Source organism: Notolabrus celidotus, chromosome 22 (genome assembly GCF_009762535.1).
Source record: "Notolabrus celidotus isolate fNotCel1 chromosome 22, fNotCel1.pri, whole genome shotgun sequence".
Taxonomy (NCBI): domain Eukaryota; kingdom Metazoa; phylum Chordata; class Actinopteri; order Labriformes; family Labridae; genus Notolabrus; species Notolabrus celidotus.
Genome location: NC_048293.1, coordinates 2,984,665 through 3,002,923, shown reverse-complemented (window position 1 = coordinate 3,002,923; position 18,259 = coordinate 2,984,665). Strand labels below are relative to the sequence as shown.

General features: G+C 42.4%; 2 protein-coding genes across 3 annotated transcripts in view; one reads left to right on the top strand and one right to left on the bottom strand.

The window, feature by feature from the left end:
* The window catches only part of zbtb24 (zinc finger and BTB domain containing 24), an 8,125-nt gene extending 6,084 nt beyond the window's left edge, over positions 1 to 2,041 (top strand). For both annotated transcript variants that reach the window (XM_034675512.1, XM_034675511.1), the window contains exon 7: positions 3 to 2,041. In XM_034675512.1, the coding sequence (XP_034531403.1) occupies positions 3 to 867 (865 nt within the window). In that variant the 3' untranslated portion in view covers positions 868 to 2,041. The remainder of the gene's footprint in view (positions 1 to 2) is intronic.
* si:ch73-242m19.1 (coiled-coil domain-containing protein 162) overlaps positions 1,695 to 18,259 on the bottom strand; it is a 27,598-nt gene continuing 11,033 nt past the window's right edge. The window contains exons 15-35 of the mRNA XM_034675508.1: positions 17,871 to 17,991; positions 17,593 to 17,767; positions 16,459 to 16,597; positions 16,180 to 16,333; positions 15,995 to 16,090; positions 15,720 to 15,884; positions 15,391 to 15,611; positions 14,982 to 15,120; positions 14,769 to 14,889; positions 14,569 to 14,678; positions 13,496 to 13,645; positions 13,317 to 13,364; positions 12,876 to 13,043; positions 12,403 to 12,555; positions 12,151 to 12,285; positions 11,484 to 11,636; positions 7,884 to 8,093; positions 6,721 to 6,841; positions 5,196 to 5,258; positions 4,812 to 4,960; positions 1,695 to 1,939 (exon numbers count right to left, since the gene is read on the bottom strand). Of these exons, the coding sequence (XP_034531399.1) occupies positions 1,886 to 1,939; positions 4,812 to 4,960; positions 5,196 to 5,258; positions 6,721 to 6,841; positions 7,884 to 8,093; positions 11,484 to 11,636; positions 12,151 to 12,285; positions 12,403 to 12,555; positions 12,876 to 13,043; positions 13,317 to 13,364; positions 13,496 to 13,645; positions 14,569 to 14,678; positions 14,769 to 14,889; positions 14,982 to 15,120; positions 15,391 to 15,611; positions 15,720 to 15,884; positions 15,995 to 16,090; positions 16,180 to 16,333; positions 16,459 to 16,597; positions 17,593 to 17,767; positions 17,871 to 17,991 (2,845 nt within the window). The 3' untranslated portion in view covers positions 1,695 to 1,885. The remainder of the gene's footprint in view (positions 1,940 to 4,811; positions 4,961 to 5,195; positions 5,259 to 6,720; positions 6,842 to 7,883; positions 8,094 to 11,483; positions 11,637 to 12,150; positions 12,286 to 12,402; positions 12,556 to 12,875; positions 13,044 to 13,316; positions 13,365 to 13,495; positions 13,646 to 14,568; positions 14,679 to 14,768; positions 14,890 to 14,981; positions 15,121 to 15,390; positions 15,612 to 15,719; positions 15,885 to 15,994; positions 16,091 to 16,179; positions 16,334 to 16,458; positions 16,598 to 17,592; positions 17,768 to 17,870; positions 17,992 to 18,259) is intronic.

Sequence of the window (18,259 nt, the reverse complement as noted above, 5' to 3'; positions counted from 1 at the left end):
AGAGGAGAGAAACCGTACAACTGCAACATCTGCAAGAAATCCTTCTCAGACCCCAGCGCCAGACGTCGACACGTCGCCTCTCACTCAGGGAAGAAACCCTTCACCTGCTCCTTCTGCAGCCTCTCCTTCACCCGCCTCGACAACCTGAAAACACACACCAAAACCCACAACAAGGAAAGAGTGACAGACGCTTCATCAGACGCAGCAGACACAGGAGCTGCAGCGCCCCAGGAGGAGGTGAAGAACCTCCTGCAGCTGCAGCCGTACCAGCTGCCCTCCTCCTCCGAGCAGGAGATCCAGCTGGTAGTGACGGCAGACGTGGACAACATTAACTTTGTGCCGGGTGAGAATCAGGAGATAAGCATCATCACTTCAGAGGGGGAGACAGCAGAATCAGCCCACTCCAGACTCACCCTCCTCACCCAGTCGACGGGAAACATCCAGAACGTTGCTCTGGTCACACAAGGCGGCGTGGTGGACCAGAACCCTCAGATCCAGACTATCAGCATGCTGGAGGGTCAGGTGACGCACCAGCCGGAGCAGATGCATGTCATCACGCTGAGTAAAGAAGCCATGGAGCATCTGCAGGCTCATCATGGACCCCCGCAGCCTCTTCAGGTCACACAGAGACCCGTCCAGCAGCTGCAGGTGATGCAGCAGCCGATCCAGCAGCTGGAGTCATCGCAGGGACAGGCGGGGAGGGAACAGCACAACCAGGCCATTCACATCAGCAGCCAGAGCAGCCAGCCCATCTCCATCAGTCAGACCAGCCAGCAGATCTCCAACCACCACATCCAGGGGCAGACGTTCCAGATCCAGGCCGGGACCGTGTCCTACCTGTACACCACCGGGCTGCAGGAGAGCTGAGAGAGAGCAGGGACTGAAAGGTGCCAGATTCAGAGTGAAGATGCTGCTACAGGGAAGGTTAATGTGATAAACTATGAACAAAACTATCATAAGGATGTTTTAGTTTCCATCAGTGAACATCGCTGGTTTCACTTCATGTCAGCACCGTCGATCTCAGAGTGGGGACTTTCTTAAACAAGTGACCGAGTATCGTGAGCCCCCTCCACATATGAACCCTGACATTGTTTAGATAACTTCAGGACATTCAGGCTCTCATCTTTTCATGACCTAGTTATTCACCTCAGGACTTGATTTACTCCCTTTGGTTTTGGTTACAGCTGGATCACACATGAAGGAGCAGCAGGAGGAGGAGTCTCCAGTAATGACAGCTGTTTCTGTGTTTATATATGTGTTTATATATCAGGTCAGTTACATATCATGATAGAGTATCAGGACCTTTCCAGAGCACAAACATGACAGCACAAACATGATACTGAAAACTGAGGTGAGTCGTGAAGAGAAACTCATGGTGGATTAAGATGAGATAAGACAGTCTTTTATTGCATGATGGGACAGGGTCTTATCTTATCTTGATAGTGGGTCTATGTTAATGATATAAACAAAGAGTACGAGCTAGACCTGCTCTTCTTCAAAGCATCTTGAGATAAGATTTGTTGAGAAGATTGATCAATCAAAATAAGACATTTGTGGAAATCACTGTTGCGTGGGGCTAAAATGTTGAAATGTAGAGTCGGTGCTGCACTGGAGTGTGTACAGAATAACGACCTTCATGGATGAAATTCTCTGGAAAAAGAATCCCTTTTGAAATAAAAACAAGACAAACAATCACCAGAGTTTATCTTAGCTTTTAATATTAGCATGATTTACTGACATGCAGCTGCAAACACAGTAAATCATTCAGATTTATCATTCACTCACATTCAGCTGTGAGTAAAGACGCAGAGTGCTCTGCATGTCAGACAGCAGCTGACTTGTTAAACACGTCTGTGTTGCTGAGTAGAAACCAGTGGGTTGAATCTCACAGGTTGGGTAGAGTCGTCCCAGCGGTCAGGAGACGCAGGCGAGACGGATCCTGAGAAAAACAGCAGAGACTGAGCGGGATGATTGTGTTCCTGTTAGAGAGCAGAACTGTTAACTGTATAACATGATAACATAAACACAGACGGATGTGAAATGTACTGTCCTCTTTTAGAGATGATTTGTGTCCACATCCCGTGTAAACAGATTAACTACAGTATGCTGACCTTATATGGCAATTTGATGCTTTGGAGAGGACTGTTAGGGTTTCATGATATTTTTCGCACAGCTTTGTTTAGCGTTGGTAGTGTTTCAACTTTGGATTTAGATTTCCTCTTAAAGGTGACATATTACGCTCTTTTTCATCAAATCATATTGGTCTAAGAGGTCCCCAAAACATGTCAAAACCTGTAAACCCCTCTTTTTCAGCCCTGCTCAGAACAGTCTGTTTTCTGTGTCTGTGCCTTTAAATGAGAATGAGCTCTCTGACCACGCCCCCTCAGGAAGTGGATGTGGCCTCGGCTCTCCAGCATGTTGATCTAATGTTTACATGTTGGCTGAATATACATGGCTGCTCACAGACCTGCGTTACTTCAACCCTCTGAATCTGATCCAGAATCTGATCCTGACGGAGAGGCGCCTGCAGCAGGACCTTTCTGAACCAGATTTAGTGTTTCTTGTTGTTTTATTTGTCAGTATGTAGACGTGTGTCTTGGTACACAGCTACAAACATGTAGCTATGTAGCTATGCTAACTAGCGCTAGCAGTTTTCCATGAAAAATATAATTCATCCACTAGATCTTCAAATCTGCAGACGTGGGGAGTAAAACCGACCTTTGTGTTTATTAAGACAGCCAGCAACTAGCATGCCTCCCTCCTAAGCTCCTTGTTAGCACACGTGTTCAGGGAATGAAAAACGGAGGAGGGGTTGAGTTGTATTTTATACAGTCTATGGGCTGAACAAGCTCCGAGCTCTGACTCCGTGACAGACCGGATATTGTTGTTACGTAACAAAAACACTGAAGTCTGAAACGGCTCGTTTCACACACATTTACAGAAAGGTGGAGAAATCAAAACAGGGGCAGAATGGATTTTTTTCATTCTCGGGGGGTTTGTAGACATGCCAGGGAAACATATTTCAGGTAGAGAACCATTAAAAAGTCCATTTTGCATGATATGTCACCTTTAATTACCATGGCCCTGAAATGCAAAACACGACAACAAATCACAAAACACTACATTAACGTCTAACAGAAAGATAGGTACCTGCAGGCAACATGAAATGCTGCTGATTGGACACATGCACTGTCCGTCTTAACCATAGACTGTGTATATATAATGGACAGTGTTGCTCCACCTTTTCCTAGTGAACGGTTTTGAAGCCGAAATATCCCGTTCCAGAACGCTGATATCTTGTACATTTTCTGCAGCCAGAATCTGTGCAGTAGGGAATTTGTGTGTTTCCACGATAACAAGCTCCACCCTACAGCGTTCAGTCACGAGGTCCTACAGAGTTTCTCTCTACAGCAGCTGTCAATTAAAGCAAACCTGGATGTTAAACCCCGTTTTTTTAACCTCTGATAACTAATGAAAAAGAAACTATACAGAAAAAAGAGTCCTTGAACACAAAACAGTCAAATACTAACTACATATCACCACAGCATAAAGATGTGACAAACATTCGTACCAGGTTGTTACAGATGGAGGTAGTCTGTGACCTCCAGGGCTCCTAACGAGCCCATCATAGAGAGCACCTGTCCTCATTACACCCAGCTTGAGCTCATCAGCCTGGCTGCTCAATAGAAGGAGCTCCTTTCCCTCAGTTAGGGAGAAGACAACACCTTCAGTTGTGTCCTCTGAGTTTTGTTTGAAGAGTGTGTTGTGAGAGAGTGTGTATGTTTGTGGATGTGTTGTGGAGGGAAGGAGGGTGGCAAAAAGATAATTAAAAAGAGGATTGATCTCTCAGGAGATTTTTTCAGATTACAGTTGGTTTAGGCCTGTTCCTTAGTTTGTCTACTCTTTGTAGTAGAATTAGTGGGTGGCTGTGGAGCTTTACACCTCCACTCCACCTTTTAGACCCCAAAGGCCTTACATTAGTTTGTATTTGAGGGTCTTAAGTTTCTTTTTGTTAGTGTCCCTGTCCATGACCTCTGACCTTCATGTCATGCGGCTTGCAGACACGTAACACCGGTGTATTTATTTTTTAAAGTTTGACTGCAGCCCCATTCAAATGAATGGGGGAGACGGAGTTTATGACCTATACAGCAGCCAGCCACCAGGGGGAGCAGCTCTTTGCGGCGGCCTCACTTCGAGCCGAGCAAGATGACGTCCATTTTTTTTTACAGTCTATGGTCTTAACATTTTAACTTTCGGCGACCTCTTTGCCACAATTTAAACAATACATCTTAGTATTTTTACACCTCTTTTATACCCCTGTTAGCTTTCTCTGTCTGCATATCAACAAAGACTCATGAAGCATTTCCCTCAAAATGACGGACAGTGTGTTTGTCCAATCAGTGACGATCCTTAGCACGTCAGGTACCTACCTTGTCTGTCTTTTTTTTTTTTTGCATTTCAGGGCCCCCGTAGTTTCTTATAAATAAAAGTTGACAAAACAGTTAAAACATCAGACGCCCCATGTACAGAAGCCATCGTCCTTGAAGCTGGTTTGATTCTGACCCTCAGATCTTTGCGATGTGTCTGTCCTCACTCTCTCTCTTTAGTTTCCTGCTCTATCCACTGTCCTATCTGTATGAAGGCATAAAGTCCCAAAAGAATACTTAATACATTCAGAGCCTGTTCTCTTCAACAGCAGATTTAATATTTCCAGTGTTCTACTTCTAAACAAACAAAGATAAGTAAGCACTTTTCAGAGCTTAAACTTGAGTTGAACTTTGGAACTCTTCTTCTGCGTCTCTGTAACTCACTGCTTTAGGTCTGTCTATCCGTGCGTTTGAACGGCTCCTGGCTGTTTCTGCTCTCTGCTGTCGTCGCTCTGCAGCCAAGTCCTGAGGTGTGCCATCGTTTGTGAGTCTGCCAAGCTGCGGGGCCGACTGCTGAGCGGCCCTGTGTGAACCTGCGTCACAGATAGAACAGAGACTGAGTTTTTACCTCTGTGAGGTGAAAATACAATCCGTGATAAAATTTAACATGCCATCACAAAAAGTTATGAGTATCTGGAGAGCGTGATGGGTTTCATTTCACTTCTGAACCGCATGAGCAGGTAGGAATAAAAGCCAGGAGTTTGATTTGTGAGCGGATGATAACTTCAGCACAGTGAGATGAAGGGGAGACTGTGCTGGGTTCAGTACCTGCTGAGGGACTTCTAGCGCTCAATCTGCTGACTGACAGCGTGTAATGAGTCCTGCCCTGCCCTGTGAGCAAACAAGGAGGGAAACGTCAAGACAAATCATACGAAGCCAACAGAGAAACTTGAAACTGAGTTATCCACAGAAACTGACTGAATCCAGAGAGGCTGCATCATACTGTGTGTTTACTTTATGGAGATCGCTTTTCTGTTTTGTTTTAAGTGGGGTGCAAGCAAGCGGTAACCTTCAGTCTAAAAATATGAGTCCAATTCAGAAGTGATAAAAACTGCAGTTCAGGGGGCCTAGACCCCAGGGTGGCCTAGCAGTCTAAGCGCTCCACATATAGAGGTTTTAGTCCTCGTCTCAGAGGTCGCAGGTTCGATTCCAGCCTCAAACATTTGCTGCATGTCCTCCCCCTCTCTCTGCTCCCCACATTTACTGTCTCACTTCAGCTGTCCTATCCATAAAGGCAAACATGCCCAAAAAATATAACTTTAAAAAAAACAACTGCAGTTCATCAAGGATCCACTTGAGGCTGGCTCCGGAAGTACAGGAAACCACATACACACCAATTCAACAAAGACGATCTTTACAGCAGAAATAAACATGTTTACAGCCTGGTTCAAAAGACGAGTGTAGTCTGGATAGCTCATTTCTTGATCAGCACACACTGTATGGGGGGTGAATTTTTTTGTAACGTGGCAATTTCAAAGATATTAAGATTACGAGTCTTCCAATGAGAGGCACAGCTGACTTGATTGACAGGCGTGAACACTGTAGCTGTTGGCCACAACGATTGGCCTCAAAACAGCGCTTCAGAAACAGATGGGTGACGTCACAGATACTACGTCCATTTATACAGTCTATGGGTACGAGGGGTACGAACTCTGCAGCCCGCATCATTACCAGAACCCACTCCTTTCACCACATCACCCCCGTCCTCCAGCAGCTTCACTGGCTCCCGGTCAAACTCAGAATTAATTTCAAAATCCCCCTGTGCACATTCAAGGCCATTCACAACCTCTCCCCTCCGTATCTGTCTGATCTCCTCCACATTGTCACCCCCTCTCGCTCCCTCAGGTCTTCCTCCTCCCTCCACCTCTCTGTGCCCTCTGCCCGTCTCAGCACCATGTGGAGCAGAGCTTTCAGTCACTTTGCTCCCCAACTCTGGAACTCACTCCCACCTGACATCCGTAACTCCGACTCACTACCCCTGTTCAAATCCAAACTTAAAACTTACCTGTTTCAAATTGCATTCCTTGTCTAATTGCACTGCCTCATTTTAACTTGATGTAACTCTGCTTGTTTTTATTTATTTCATCACGTTGTTTTTATTTATTGTGTTTTGATCTGTCTGTAAAGTGACCTTGAGTGCTTTGAAAGGCGCTTCTAAATAAAATGTATTATTATTATTATTATTACGAGGTACATGTTAATAGTAGGGATCCCCTGAGGGTCACATTTCATATTGACCAAGTGCCTCATACAACCCCACTTCAGAAAACCTGAACTACCCCTTTAAGTTTACCTGTTGTTGAGATGCTCCTGGAGAGAGCTGCCTCCATGTCGTTCACCTGGTTCTGCAGTTTGACCACCTGCTGGAAGGCTTCTTGTTTGAAGCTGCGCTCATGTTGGAGCTGCCCCCTCACCTATATCAGTGCATCAGAGAACAGGAAGACATTACTTGACGTTAAAGTTGAGCTCTTTAATGTTTAGCTGTTAGCTAGCTTCACAGCTCACTGATCTCAATGTCTGTCTGCTGATCCAGCGCTCAGGTTCGGATCCTTTAAATGGATGTAATGACTTTGATGTTTCTCTGGCCAGAATTTCAGTTTGTGAAAAAATTGAGACATTAGCAAATGTTAGGAATGATAACAGGCAGTACTAGGATGGTTACGTGGTAAACTTTGAACCTATCAAATGTTAGCATGATTGTCTTGTTAGCATTATCATTTGACTACTGAATGTTTAAATGGGAAAATGAAGATACCAACAGCAAAGAATAAAAAATACTTTATGCTATTCAAATGCTTAAGAAGAGGATTTTATGTTAATTTTTTAGGCTTCATATTTTCCCTCTGACAGCTTTCTAGTAACGTCACATGATTAGCTCAAACGTCACATGATAGCTCAAACATCTTTACTTATCTCAGACTGGTGTATTTGAAACCACTCATATTAGCCTTCGTATAAAAAACTTAATTTCAGCTACTGTCTCTTTAAGGCCCTTCCAGCATTCTGGAAACCTCCTTTGCTGTTGTCATGTAACAAAGTCATTTTTGTATTTTTAAATGACACATTTCCTTTTTAGGAGATTCACCAACTAGTGATGTCACAAATTGCGTAAATCTCGTGTTGATCTCACTGAATTCTTGTGTGACTTTTTGAACAAGCTGGTCAGAGCAGCCTACAGTTTAATCAAGGGATTACTCCAACACATGTTCACCTCACTATATGAAACTTTGCACACTAACAAAATAACACAGTTTAACATGTTTACACTGATCCATTTGACACCACAAAATTCACACAACCAGGGACCAAAGAAGGAAGGCTTATTTTGCCCAATACTGTTAAATCTATAGTATAGGACATGGTTTTCAGAGGAGTAGATCAGCATCTAACAGACACTTCTGTGCAGTCTGTGACCATCATGTTCTACACACATAACTCAGATAAAGATCTACACACCTGTCGGATCTCTTTGGCGCTGCGTTGTCTGTGTATCTGGTTCATCCTGCTGCCCTGGTCCAGCTGCTCGCTGAGCGCTCTGAGCCGTCTCTCTCTGTCCTCCACGTCCACTCTCATTTGTTCCAGACTCTGCACGCAATAGCTGTCCAGCTCCTGCCGGCTCCGGGCCTCCTGAGCGGACTGATGCCGTGCGACACGCAGCTCCTCTGTCTGAGTGTCAGCAGGGATTTAGTGATAAACCCAACTTCACAGTTTCTCAGCCTCTCAGGGTCTGACATTATGAAAGTTTGAAAATGTCATCGCTCACGACACCAAAAAGTTTGACACGAATCAAAGTTTAAAGGGAGTAAAGTTGGTTCAGAGTTTGTAGTTTTGATATTTATCCCCAAAAAAGTCTCAATAAATACTAATGAACAAATCCAGACAGAGGCCTCGACCACCTGGAATTAAATATAGTTTACACAATCACTACAACAGTTTGTTTCCTGATAACCTCCAGGATTACTACACCAGACTAAGATCAATATTTTTATCATCCCACTTGGTAATCTGTTAGAATTAGTCAGTTTAAAACTCAAAACTCAGTGGTCTAGGGTGTTGTTGGCCTAGTGGTTTAAGTATGCATCCAATATACAATAGTCCTCATAGTAGCTGCCCATTTGGAGTATCACAAGGCTCTGTGTTGGGACCAATCCTATTTAGTCTTTACATAAACGACTTACCAAATGCTTGTCCAAATGCTAACATGCAGTTATATGCAGATGACAGTTGTATATGCACACGCAAAGACAAAGCATGATGCTGCCGCACAATGATCTGGAGCTATGATACCAGTATCTCACTGGCTTCAAAACTCTTGTTTACATCTTAATACAAAGAAAACTGTATGCATGTTTTTTTCTCGCCAGTCAGCAGAGGACCAACAGCAACCATGTGTTTAGATCAACGGAGACAGACTTGAAGTGGTGAAAAAGTTCAAGGATCTTGGGGTAGTTTTTGACTTCAATCTCACCTTTAAAGAACACATTAAAAAAATCTCAAATATCATAAAGTTCAACCTCTAAAAATTCAGTAATATAAGACCTTTCCTCACTTCAAGGTAAGCAAAACCTATATGCACGCAATGATATTTTCTCACATCACTTATTGTTTTACAACTTGGTCACACACAACAGCCAGCACTTTTCAACCCATCAAGTCTCTCTTTTAGAAGACCATCAAAATTTTAGACGGGAAACCTCTCAACTTCCATTATTGCAATATAGTCAGGAAGTATAATAAAACAGTGAAAAATTTCAAACCTACACTGACATTTGTCTGGGTTTTAAAGTTTTAAATGGGCTTGCCCCTACATCATTGCTCAAATTTATAAAAAAAAAATACAATATGATAAATACTACAGTCATGGCCAAAAGTTTTGAGAATGACCCAACTATTAATTTTCACAAAGTCTGCTGTTTCAGTTTTTATAATGGCAATTTGCATATACTCCAGAATGTTATGAGGAGTGATCAGCTCAACTGCAATTAATTGCAAAGTCCCTCTTTGCCTTGAAAATGAACTTTATCACCAAAAACACATTTCCACTGCATTTCAGCCCTGCCACAAAAGGACCAGCTAACATCATTTCAATGACACACAGGTGTCACACACATTAACACAGGTGTGGGTGTTGATGAGGACAAGGCTGGCAATCAATCTGTCATGATTGAGTGACTGGACACTTTAAAAGGAAGATGGTGCATGACACCATTGTTCCTCATCTGTTAGCTATGGTTACCTGCAAGGAAACACGTGCAGCCATCATTGCATTGCACAAAAAGGGCCTAACAGGGAAGTTTATAGCAGCGAGTAAGATTGCACCTCAGTCAACCGTCTATCGAATTATCAAGAACTTCAAGGAGAGAGGTTCAATTGTTGCCAAACAGGCTCCAGGGCGCCCAAGAAAGTCCAGCAAGCGCCAGGACCGTCTCCTGAAGGTGTTACAGCTGCAGGATCGGGCCACCACCCGTGCAGGGCTTGCTCAGGAATGGCAGCAGGCAGGTGTGAGTGCATCTGCACGCACAGTGAGGCGAAAACTTTTGGAGGAAGGCCTGGTGTCAAGGAGGGCAGCAAAGAAGCCACTTCTCTCCAGTAAAAACATCAGGGACAGACTGATATTCTGCAGAAGGTACAGGGACTGGACTGCTGAGGACTGGGGTAAAGTCATTTTCTCTGATGAATCCCCTTTCCCATTGTTTGGGGCATCTGGAGGAAGGCTTGTTCGGAGAAGACGAGGTGAGCGCTACCATCAGTCCTGTCTCTTGCCAACAGTGAAGCATCCTGAGACCATTCATGTGTGGGGTTGCTTTTCGGTCAAGGGAGTGGGCTCTCTCACAATCTTGCCTAAAAACACAGCCATGAATAAAGAATGGTACCAGAACGTCCTCCGAGAGCAACTTCTCCCAACCATCCAAGGGCAGTTTGGTGATGAAGAATGCCTTTTCCAGCATGATGGAGCACCTTGCCATAAAGCAAAAGTCAGAACAAAATGGCTCGGGGAACAAAACATTAAGATTTTGGGCCCTTGGCCAGGAAACTCCCCAGATCTTAATCCCATTGAGAACTTGTGGTCAATCCTCAAGAGGCGGGTGGACAATCAAAAACCCACAAATTCTGACAAACTCCAAGCATTGATTATGCAAGAATGGACTGCCATCAGTCAGGATTTGGTCCAGAAGTTGATTGGCAGCATGCCAGGGAGAATTGCAGAGGTCTTGAAAAAGAAGGGTCAACACTGCAAATATTGACTTATTGCATGAATTGTGTGTAATTCTCAATAAAAGCTTTTGATACTTATGAAATGCTTCTAATTGTATTTCATTATACCATAGAAACATCTGACAAAAACACCTAAAAACCCTGAAGCAGCAGACTTTGTGAAAATGTAATATTTGTGTCATTCTCAAAACTTTTGGCCATGACTGTAGACCACAAACTAGAGGGGACTGTGATGTACCGAGACGAAAAAACTAATTCAGCCAAATGGTAGAGTCTGTCAGAGGCACACAGTCCTGGAACAAACTACCAACGCACATTGGGGAGATTGAGAACTACTGTACCTTTAAAAAAAAAAAATTAAAAATTAAAAATAAACCAGTCATGTATTCATGAATAATCTTTTTCCTCATTTGATGCCCGTCCCGGGGGCTTTGGCCTCACCTTCCATCCTGTTTTTATAATGTCACAAACGTTTTGTATGTAAAATGTGTTTGTAAATCAGTTCCTGTAGTGTCCTGTTAACTGTTTTGTGACATCCTGTAGTTTTAAAACTTGTTGTTTTATGTTTGTACCTGCCTTAGGACTACGGATGAAATTTACCTATTGTGCTAACTCCAGCATATTTACATTGAGGCACACTGTTGAAATGTTGATTAATGTGCATTGTCCTAATCAAATAAACTCAAATTAAATTAAACAAAATCGCAGTGATCGCTGGTTTGACTCCTGACCTTGACCATTTGCTTCATGTCTTCCCCCTCTCTCTACTCCAATCATCTCCTGTCTCCTCAGCTAAAATACCCAAGTTTTGATGTTCATGCAGCAGAAACTCTCACGTACCTTCCTGTTGAGCCGCGTCCTGTTGCAGCTGCTTTCAGCCTGACAGCGGGTCAACTCGGTCCTCACGGCCTCCAGCTCTTCCTGCAGGATTATCACCTCCTCTTCCGCTCTCATCTTCACTCTGAGGGCCTCACAGCGACAGGTGATCTCCATCTACACGTAAAGAAAACTGTCCATCACTCTTCTTACTGTGATCACTGGGACACGCTCACTTTGATTTGAATAGGAGTTTAGAGACACAGGGGTAACGATGATGCTGAGCTATTTCAAGAGAATGTAAAAACATTATTTGACAAATATATAATACAGTTTGAAAATAAAATATTCTGTGTACAGTGTTCCTCAACTCATATAAGTTTCATAAATAAAGAAATCTTTTTAAATCAGGCATTTCAGGCAAACTTGTTCTGTCCACAAGGGAATAAAAACATGATCTGACTTATGATGTGAAAATAAATGTCCTCAATTTTAAAATTTTAAATCTTGTTTGAATTAATTCAACATATTCAAGTTTACCAGATTAGGGTTCAAAGTGAGGACACAGAGGAAAAGAGACTGAGGCTATACACTCCTGTGTGTGTTCATTGAACACTTGAGTCCACTTTGCTTTAGTTTCTGTCTTGCAGCGATGTAAAGAATCATCAGTGTTAAATGTTCTGAAACTGACCTGCTGAGATTGAAGCAGCTGTCGGTGAAGTTTCTCCTGCTCCACCAGCTGCCTCCAGCGCCTCACAGTTTTCAGTTTACAGAGCAGAGCGCTCAGCCGCCTGTTCTCCTGCTGCAGCTCGTGGACCTCTTCTTTCTGACAACACAGGTAGGTGAGAACGAGCAGTTCATGTCAGTTCTTCCTCAACAAAACAGCTACTACACAAAATGAATGTCTTCTCTTTTGTTTATCCACATCTCTGTAATCCTGAACCTGTGACTTTGTGAGTGTGAGTCCATGGTCGTCTTTGGTGCAGCCGTATTTCCTCTTGAGCTTGATCATTCTTTCCACTCCCTCCCCTCGAGTTCTGTTCACCATCTCGCTCACGTCCTGCTCCATCTGCAGACGCTGCTCATCCAGTCCACCCTGAAACACACACAGAGTAAAGAAGATGCAACAATTAAAATGTGGACACAGTTTTTAAAACAAAAAAGAAGAAATTTCATCGTTTCAACAAGTGACTTTATTAAAGAGAGTTGGTGTGTAAAAATAAAGGATCAAAATGTTCAAAAAGGTGAAGATGAAGCTTCAAAGCAGAAGGAGTTTATCTGTTTTTTCCACTCTGGCTTTAGAAATGAGTCAAAGGAGGACAAACCTCTAAATGCAAAACTTCAAATAGTATAAGATGCAAAAAAAAAAAGTTATGCAAATGATTAATTCAGAAGAATCAACATGCAGTTTGTCACCTTTAGCTGGATGCAGGTGGAGCAGAGGTGTCGGATCAAAGGCTCATACTCTTCTCTAAACCTCAGACTGAGTCTGTCCTCTTGAGTCCTCTTCTCCTCCTCCAGGTGAGCCACCTGAGCCTGCAGCGCTGAGATCTCCAACATCATGTCACGACACACAGCAGACACCTGTCGAACAGAAACACAACACAGACATGTTTACTGAGATAAGACATGGAACCAGAAGATTTTCACATGGCTGCGATCTGACTTTATGTTGCAGGTAGTGTAGTCGCCCCCTGCTGGCAGACAGAACAAACAGCTCATCCCACATACAGATTTCATGATATCAGTAACAACCTTCTTCTGTTGGTGATCATGTTCAAGAAAAAAATCACTTCTTTTTACTGAGAAGTCATATCTAAAAGCAACCTCCAGAGAAAGTGAAGTCCAATAGGTTACCTCTTTGTGAGAGCTGCTGGTCTGAGAGTCCTTTAGATGCTTTAAATCCTGAAGTTAAAAACAGACCAGAGGATTCATTTACACACAAAATCAAAAACAGCCATGATTCTGCGAGCAATACCTCTGCACATGATGATGACATTCTATAAACACTTTGGGTGTATTATGTGACGAGGTACCTGTTCCCTGTGATACAGCAGCTGAGTCTCCTGCTGGAGGATCTGCTCATAAAACTGCGAGTGAAGCAGGAAGCTGCGACGCTCTCGTTCCATCACGGAGCAGCCGAGGCGAGTGAGACTCTGCTGGAGGAGATCCTGAGAGACACACAGCTGGAGGAAGAGATTCAAGGGCTTTATTATCATGCTTGTAAACATCTGTAGGATCATCATCATCAGCACAGACATGCAGGAGAAAAATCACTGCAATTTCTAAAAAAATAACTACAAATCTTTATAAATGCTAAAAATGTTCATTATTATATTTTTTGATAACAATCTTGAATGTAAGTTAATCTGTAAGTTAAGTGTTTTTACAAAGTGGTGTTTAGTTAAAAGTACAAGTGTTTCCTCCACATTCCATTAACATCATAAAACTTGTGTATAATAATAATAATAATAATAATAATAATAATAATAATAATAATAATAATAATAACAATAATAACAATAATAATACTAATAATAATACTACTACTACTACTAATAATAATAATAATAATAATAACAATAATAACAATAATAATACTAATAATACTACTACTACTAATAATAATAATAATAATAACAATAATAATAATAATAATAATAATAACAATAATAATAATAATAATAATGCTAATACTAATACAAATACTACTACTAATAATAATAATACTAATAATAACAATAATAATAATAATAATAATTAATAACACATCTAAATAATAATAATAAGAATAACAATAACCATAACAATAATAATAATAATAAATCATAATAATAATAACAATAACCATAACAATAATATTAATAATAATAACAACAATAATAATAATAACAATAACAATAATAATATTAATAATAACAACAATAACAATAATAATAGTAATAATAATAACAACAACAATAATAATAATAATAATAATAATAATAATAAGTAATAATAATAATAATAAGTAATAATAATTATCATTATTATTATTATTATTATTATTATTATTATTATTATTATTATTATTATTATAAGATTACAGGATGTGGTTATCATGCATCACCTTTCCCTCAGCCTCCTCAGCTCCCTCCATCAGCTGCCAGATGAACGTTTCCACAATCTGCGGCCGCTCAGAGGACACACTGTGCTTCATGGTGGATGTCTTCCACAGCTCTGACCACACACAGGCAAGTGTAGATGTGATTTAAGTCTCTGTTTAGTATTCATGCAATGCTTACAGGTTGGTTTTGTGTTCTTGTGTACCTGTGGGGAGACGCGTGTCGTGTCGAGTCCGCTCTGAAAGCACCAGAGTGGTCTCTCTGTTGATCCTCCTCTGCACCGCTCGGATCATGTCACACTCTGTGCTCTCCAGCAGTTTGTGGAGCTGAGAGATAAAAGGTGTGTTTCAAAAAGATAATGAGGTCTTGTTACAGAAACACACGATGATATTTGATACGGTTACTGAGTGTTCTGTACCTGCCAGGTTTTCACGTCCACCTCTGAAGCTCCAGGAGGAGGCAGGAGGGACTGACGGCCTGAGAGTAAGACCTCATAGTCCTGCTCTTTACCCATGTGTCGAGCCAGAGCTCTCATACTGGGGTAAAAGATCTCAGCTCTGCAGAGTACAAAGAGATGAAATATGAGATTAAACAGAGATTATAATACTCTCTCTGCAGCCTTGGTTATATTGTCTATCTAATCTTAATCTTAACCGTCTCTTTAGAGAATAGTTTTTGCAGTTGTTTTTAGACAGTGGAAACACTTTTAAAACACTTTAAAGTAATTTAATTGCACTTAGACTTTTTAAAAATGTTTGGACATATCTTAAAAATTTCAAATAAACATCAACAACTAATTAACAAATGTAACTCGTTCCATCCTGTACCTGTAAAGTTTGACAAACTGTTGATAGACACCGGCCGTCGTGAACACTTGAACGCCCAGATGAGTTCGAATCCAGCTCTCCTTGAACACCTGAAGCTGCTTTGTGAGCAAGAGGAAACCTCTGAGCACAGACTGAACCCTGATCGGATCCTGAGGAAGAGGAGCAGAGTCTGACACAGATGTCTTCTCTTCTTCATCAGCTTCCATGCAGAGTTCATCCTCCTGAAACAAAGACAAACTGTATCAGAAAATTCTCTCTCTTTCTTTTTGTATACAGATCTTGTTTGTCTGCATAACCAAATATTGCATTAAAACTTAAAAAAGTCTTACCTCTTCAGGTTTTCTTTGGTGCAGGAGGTCATCCTTGATGCCATGAAGACAAACAGGCCCCGCCTCTTGACTGCAGTTCAGGACGTCCTCCATGAGCAGAGAGACACCGAGGGTCGCTGCATTGGCCTGCAGTCTGCTGCGATCACTCAGACCACTCAGACACAGCTGCAGATTTACAAACACCCTCCATGTTATCTTTACAGAATCATGTGGTTTGTGGAGATATATTGTTCTCAGTTCATACCACTAATCAGTAAAAGTAATAGATGTGGAACCTGCATGCAGTGTTCGATGGGAGGGACGTCCCAAACACGCAGAGGGAACAATCCATGACAGGCCAAGAAACTTCTCCATGGGTACATCCTCTGTGCCTGCAGGAGAAGAAAACATCCTGACCTCAATTATCAAACGTCAAACCAGGATGAGACTTCTCCACTGACATCACTTCAGTCAGTCTCACCTGACAGCTTCGAGTCTGCAGAGGTCGGGGCACACGCAGAGTGAGGCTCATCAGGTTGACCTGGAGGCTGTCACTCAGCAGAGGGAGAGCGCTCACCATGTTGTCGTTTACGCATTGATAAGAACCAACATCACCGGAGGAGAGAAACACCTCCCTGAACACAAAGGAGACAACATTAACTTGATGCATTGGTCATACATTCGACTCCCAGGCTCGACCCTTTAATGCATGTCTCTGCTGTCTCTCTGCGGCTGTCCTGTCGCCCTCCTCCACACTGACCTGATGAGTTGTCTCACAGCCGTATCAAACTGCAGCAGGAGGACGCTCCTGCGCAGCTGCAGCAGACAGCAGACAGACTCTGGGCTGCTGGGATCAGACAAACAGTTGACCTGATGCTGGATCTCCTGCAGCTCTGCTCCTGCAGAGGAAAACACACATAATGAGATTAATTGGACTGTCAATCAAATTTTAACAGTGTAACTCTTCCAATCTGTCTGTATTAGATACTACATATGTCCTGTCAGTGATGTCACGCTGAGATTCTAAAATAAAATCATTAACTGACCTTGAAGCATGCCCAAAAAATGTATGTTCTGAGTGACATGATCTGAGTTGTATGAACCTGCCCTGATATTACATTCATGACCTTTAACCTCAGTTCAGGCTGATCTGCAGCAGGTTTAGGTTAAAGCCAAGCGGCAAACTCCGGTCTCAAACTATGAAGCCCATGCAGAAGTGTTATAAACTGCAATACATTGAGAATCCACTTGAGGCTGGCTGCAGAAACACTGCAAACCACATACACACCAATTCAAAGAAGACGATCTTTGCAGCATTAATAAACATGTTTACAGCCTGGTTTAAAAAACGGCTTGGCTCTACATAGTTAATCTCTCTATCAGCACACACTGTACGGGGGTGAATTTTTTTCTAACGTAACAGTTCAGAAGATATTAAGATTACAAGTTTTTGCCCAAATAAGGACATGACTGACTTGACTCCCGGTCGGGAACACATAGCTGTTGACTATGAGGCTCAAACTCCGCCTCTTTACGTCACACTCTGCCTGGTTGAGTCCCGCATTTCCAATATGGCTACCGCCGTCGATTGGCTTCAAAACAGCGCTCAGGAACAGATGGGTGACGTCACGGATACTACGTCCATATTTTATACAGTCTATGGTTAAAGCTCATACACAGTCATCTTCACAGGAGTTATGGTGACTTCTTCAAGCCTATCAACCAGGTTCAAATAAAACTGCCACCCCCAGGTCCAAGATATGGGGCTCAGGTGATCGTCTGACTTTGACCCAAAAAGCACAGATTTCTATGCGTCCTAAATCTTTGCTGATGAAAGAGCAACAGCCCTGTGAGGTTTTGAGAAAGGCACAAGGTGTTTCAAAGTTTCTCTTACCAATGCCTTCAGTTCCTCCCCATCCAGCTGACAGTGAGCCCTGTTCATCCTCTCTCCTCCTGCAGCTTAATGAGTCGTCAGCGTTTCCCAGTCTGGAGAAACTAACCAGGTAACAAACAACATCATGAAGAGCTGAGGCGATCTGCAGAGTGTGATGAAGAGCTGAGGCACAGGCCTGTTAGAGTCAGATCAACAGAGGAGAGAATTATAAACAACGTACAAGCTAAATGTCTCATGTGCTGCAGTGCTGGATTAAAGGATGTGTTTGAGGCTCTTACTGGAACTTGTTGTGTTTTGAACATGTACAGGGTTTCAGAGAAGTGAGGGATGAACCACAGGTTGAGGACAGTTTTGCCGTCTGCAGATAAAAGCTGCTGCTGCTGCTCGCACTGAGGGGTCCTGTTTGGGAGAAGGCATGAATCAACATATCGGGTGATCACTATACATTATATCTGGGGAGTTTTAAGTTTATTCTTTAACTTGTGTGCTTCCATTTTCAGAGATGGGACAGTGGATAGAGAGGGAGTCAGGTAAGAGTTTGTGTTCCAGATGCCAAAATAAAAACGTAAGAGGACAGGGCGTTTGCAGTGAGGGTGTCATTCTGGCAGCACTCTGACTGGGAATTAAAAATGTTGTCTTATAGTCAGAAAAACCACTCTCCGTGTTA